This window comes from Bison bison, unplaced genomic scaffold (genome assembly GCF_000754665.1).
Source record: "Bison bison bison isolate TAMUID 2011002044 unplaced genomic scaffold, Bison_UMD1.0 scf7180017864377, whole genome shotgun sequence".
Taxonomy (NCBI): domain Eukaryota; kingdom Metazoa; phylum Chordata; class Mammalia; order Artiodactyla; family Bovidae; genus Bison; species Bison bison.
In genome coordinates this window covers 92279-97035 of record NW_011494949.1, presented here as the reverse complement: position 1 = coordinate 97035, position 4757 = coordinate 92279, and the positions used below count along the sequence as shown (strand labels likewise).

Sequence of the window (4757 nt, the reverse complement as noted above, 5' to 3'; positions counted from 1 at the left end):
GAGGGGGGAGACGGGAGTCACCAGCACGAGCAAGCAGAGCGGCACATCACCCAGAAACGTACAGACTCAAAAGGGATCGCAAAACACGATGGGGGCTTCCCCAGTGGCTCAGTGGTGAAGGATCCGCCTGCCAATGCAGGAGACACGGGTTCTGTCCCTGGTCCGGGAAGATCCCACAGCAGTGGAGCAGCCAAGCCTGGAGCCACAACTACTGAGCCCCGAGAGTCCTGGCGCCTGGGCTCCACCGTGAGACACCAGCGCGCCATGTCGAGACAGCAGCCCCACTTAGCGCAACTGAAGAAGAGCCCACACAGCACTACGACCAGGCACAGCCGCAGAGAAACAAATAACAAAAAAAAGCAACACTCTGGTGAGCTTTGCATCACATAAACACGATGTTTTTGATGAAAAGGCAAAATCCTTGAAAATTCAATTTACCAACATGGACACAGACAAAACACAAAGTCTGAACAGTCTGAGATTTATGGATGAAATTAAATCTATAAAGCTTTTGCGCCTAGAAAAGTCCCTGGAGGATTCTCCCACAGCGTCTTGTATATCTTGCACGTCTGGAGTTTTCCAGAGGTATTTCTTACGTTTGATGTTGTGTAAATAGTACTTTTCAATTAGCTTTCACTTCCTAAAGAATTTGCTGCTGGGGGCAGAGCTGGAAGCGGTTTGCCGCTGGCAGCCTTGCACATCGACTGTTTAATTCTAACCGTGTGTCCAAGTTCTTGGGACGTTGCCTGTGGGCAGCAATCTCACCTGCCAAGACGGCCAGTTTGCTCTCCCCACCATTCCTAGCCCTTCTGTTCTCTCTCTGAAGACAGCGGGCAGGTGCCCTTGACAGGTCCTGGCCTTGGGACAGCCTCTCAGAGCTTCTCCACTAACTATTCAGTGATTGAAGATACTACTTATGATGTCAGACGAATGAAAAAACTCACTCGGTTCTAAGTTTGCTACACTTTTCTTCTTGCCTTTCTTGGCCAGAGTGGATTTTCAATTTTAGCGAAGGCTCTTTTGCCCTCTGTTGGTGGTCACAGGGTAAGTCCAGAAGTCAGGCTGTCCTGGGCTCCATGGGCTGGCCTGGGGGCTGGGGGGGCAGGTCACCAGGCATGAGGTCCAAGGTGCCCCCAACTGAGGGGTTTTCATGGGTCCCAGGAGCACGGGCTGTGGGCAGGGTCCAGGGAGGGGGAGGATCGGCATGACCCCTGGTCGAGGTCGGGGTCTGCACTCAGCCCAGCCCCTGAAGGCCGGACTGCGCATCGCCCTGGGGGGCCCACGAGCCCTGGAAACTCCATCCCACCTTGGACCCGGGTCTGGTGGTGGGACCTGGCAGTGACGGGAGTGTGAGTCCGACCCCAGGGCTGAGGAAAGGCCATGTGGGGGCTCATCACCAGAATCAAGCCCGTCGGGCTTGACCGTGGACTCCCAGACTCCAGTCCTGTGAGAAAACAGGTTTCTGATGATTACCCCATCCCATCTGGGGCGCTTCTTTCTGAGGCCACGTGTCTGCAGGCAGACCCCCTGGTGACCCAGGCCGGGGGGACAGAGGGGAGGCGGGCAGAGGGGGCGGCTCATGGCTGTCTGAAGGCCGCTGTGAGCAGGGCGGTCATCAGGGTCCTGAGGACGCTTCTCAAGGCACCCCCCCAAAATGCAAACAGCCCTCTGGGTGCACTTGGTCTCGCCACTTGTCCCTCTGTGGATGGCAGCCTGGGACCAGGGCAGGCTGCAACCCTGCCTAAAACCACATACCCTGTTAGAGGCTGCCCACCCACCCACGGCCGCAGTCCAGGGGGTGACACTGGAGAAGTGGTCAGGGGGAGGGGCCGGCAGCTGGGCACAGGGTCGGGAGGGGTCAGGAGGGGACGGTGCACACCCCACACCGTGATGCTGACCAGGCTCTCTGGGGAGGCTGGCACGGTTCTCAGACCATCCATCCTGGAGATGCATTCATCCTGCAGATGCCCACAAACACAGCCACGCAGCCAGATTCCTCACCTGAGCGCTGCCTGCTGCACGAGCTGCCCCAGGGCTCACCCACTACTGCAGGGGCTCGCTTCCCTTCCTCTGTCCCTGGCAGCCTGTGGTCACCTCTGTAACACCCTGGCCATGGCCAACGACGGCACTGCAGAATCTGTGAGTCCGCACAGTAACACTCTGCTCTTCTGCCCCTTGAACGGCTCCGTGGGTCTCAGAACAGCCCCTCTCAGGAGGAATGCTGTGAGTTTTTAGGACGGGGGACCAAACCCCAGGGGCTGACAGGACACGCGGGGCACGCATCATCCCAGCAGGGATGGGAGTGTCCTGTGTGATGGGAACACGCAGAGGCCACTCTTCTGAAGGCTTCGCCCGGAGCCCCAAGAAAGGAGCAGCGTGGACTGGGCTGCAAGCACCCGAGCTGCTTCGGCGGCTGTCTCTGCGAGGAGGCTGAGGGTGGAGGTGGGGACAGACACACGGCCACGGCTGAGCCGCCACAGCCCAGTGCTTGGGCCGTGTTCCTGCTCCTGGGGGCCGCCCCCACCCCGTGCTCATGGCAACCTTTGAGGCTGGCCTTCCTCCCCCTGCCAGGACCCCCAGGCTACCTCAAGGCAGAGGGACACCCAGGGAGCACTGAGGCCCTTGGCAGCATCTTCCCAAAGAGCCAGCCAGCTTCACCCACCACTCAGAGCTCAGCCACTCAGCAAGCTCCCCCGTGGAGCAGAATTTGAACTTGCTTTCTCTCCACCACACCACTGGTGGCCACTTCCCACCAGCAAGAAACAGGAGAGGACCCAAGGGATAGTCACAGTGTTCAAGTCTCCTGGGACCCTGACACAGACTCAGGTATTAAAAGATGCCCCCACCCACCTCTGCACCCACGCATCTGCCCACCCGTCTGTCCCTGCATCCAACCAGCATCTCCCAGGGGCTCTGTGTGTCGGGCAGTTTCAGGGCCTTTGTGGAGCCCTTCACTCGTGGAAAGATGTTCCCATGGGGACAGCAGACCTGCCCGGAGCCTGGAGGAGGGGGGGCCCGAGTCACCCCCGTGAGCTGAGATTAGCGGCGGCGGGAGCAGAAGGTGACATGAGACCAGGCGCCTCAGGAAGCAGCGGGGATGCTGACGGGGTCCCCAGGGCAGGCGCTGAGGGGCTCAGGGAGGGGCCGGGGCCTGTCCTCTCAGAGCGGGGCCCACAGGAGCAGACGGGCCACTGAAGGAGGCGCAGGGCTCTGAGCCTCTGTGGGCTGGCCACGGGCACTGAGCAGCCAGCAGGCTTTGGGGAGTTCTGAAGGTGCTGTGGAGGGTACACTGGGGGCTCAGAGGCTGGGGGCCCAGAGGCCAGAGGGACTGGGGGCTGAAGGACCAGAGGCCAGGGGCCTGGGGGCCTGGAGGCGGGGGGAACTGGAGGCTGAAGGATTGGAGGCTGGGGGATTGGAGATTAGGGGATTGGAGGCCGGGGGCCTGGAGGTGGGCGCCTGCTTCTGAGTGCTGGGGGAACCACTGGCAGAGGAGCCGTGGTGGGCTCTGGGAGACAGGGTGGGGCGTGTGCCTCTCCCGGGCCAGATGCGCCGTCCAGCTGGCAGCAGAGGCTGGCCGGGGCTGAGGCCTGGTGGTGGAGCTGGCCAAGCCCTGGGGGAGAAAGGGCCCCAGAGTCCCTCCACTGGAGGTCCAGGGATGGGGGGCAGCGCGGAGCTCCCAGGTCAGAGGGAGGGGCCCTCAAGAAAGGAGGAGGGGAGCCCCCGGGGGGAGGGCAGAGGGGCTTGGTTCCGCCCACCTGAGGCTCTGGGGGGAGGCCCCGGTTTGTCGCCCAGGGGCTCCCATCAGGAAACACAGGTTCCAGGTGGACACAACGGCAGGTGGCTGGAGGCCTGGCCCTTGCCCGGCAGGCTGCCGGGAGGCTCCGGAGGGCCCCTCGCCCGGCCTGGAGGGCTAAGGAGCGCCCGCAGTGGTGCCCACAGCGGCCCGGGCACCTCTGGAGGCCGGTCAAGGGCCGCCGAGGGGCGCCCAAGGCACCGCGCCCCGACCCGCCGCGGGGATCCCGGGCCCCGCCCCCAGCCCCTCCCGCGCTGCCCTCCCCGTCAAGGCGAGGCGGCCAGCGAGGCTGCGCCCTCCGCCCGGGTCCCAGGAGGGCGGGAGGAGGAGCGCGGGGCGAGGACGGAGCGGCGGATGAGGGGCAGGGGGCGCGCCGGTGGGAAGCTGGGGACCGGCGGCCGGCCGGGCCGGGTGGGTGTGCGCCGGCGGCGGGCGGGCTGGCGGCGAGCCGGCGGCTGGGTCTGCGCTCGCGTGAGCGCGGGGCGGGCGGGAAGGCTCCGCCCCGGGCGGGAGGGGGCCGCCGGATTAAAGGCCACCCCGGCGGGCGGGGATCCGGACAGCAGCCTGCGCCCAGAGCGCGCTCGGCTCCGCGCAGCCCAACGCGAGTCCCGCGAGCGTCCCGCCGAGCGCACCAGGGCTCCCGCGTCATGAGCATCCGGACAAGGCGCTGAGCGACCACAGAGATGTTGGGGCGCTGGGCTCCGGGTCCCGGATGGGGGGTCCTGCTGGCGCTGCTGCTGGCGCTGGGCGAGCTGCCGCGAGCGCGGGGCGTGGAAGAGGAGCCCGGCGGCGCGCACGGGGGGACACAGGGCTTCCAGGTGGTCACCTTCAAATGGCACCACGTCCAGGACCCGTACATCATCGCGCTGTGGATCCTCGTGGCCAGCCTGGCCAAGATCGGTAAGCTGCCCGGGGCTCCGCGGGCGCGGCGGCAGGCCCCCCCCCGCGCCCCCCCGGAACAGCT

General features: G+C 64.6%; 1 protein-coding gene across 1 annotated transcript in view; it reads left to right on the top strand.

Annotated features, from left to right (window-relative positions):
* The first annotated feature begins 4363 nt into the window (after positions 1-4363).
* The window catches only part of SLC9A3 (solute carrier family 9, subfamily A (NHE3, cation proton antiporter 3), member 3), a 34332-nt gene continuing 33938 nt past the window's right edge, over positions 4364-4757 (top strand). The window contains exon 1 of the mRNA XM_010857109.1: positions 4364-4693. Within this exon, the coding sequence (XP_010855411.1) occupies positions 4477-4693 (217 nt within the window). The 5' untranslated portion in view covers positions 4364-4476. The remainder of the gene's footprint in view (positions 4694-4757) is intronic.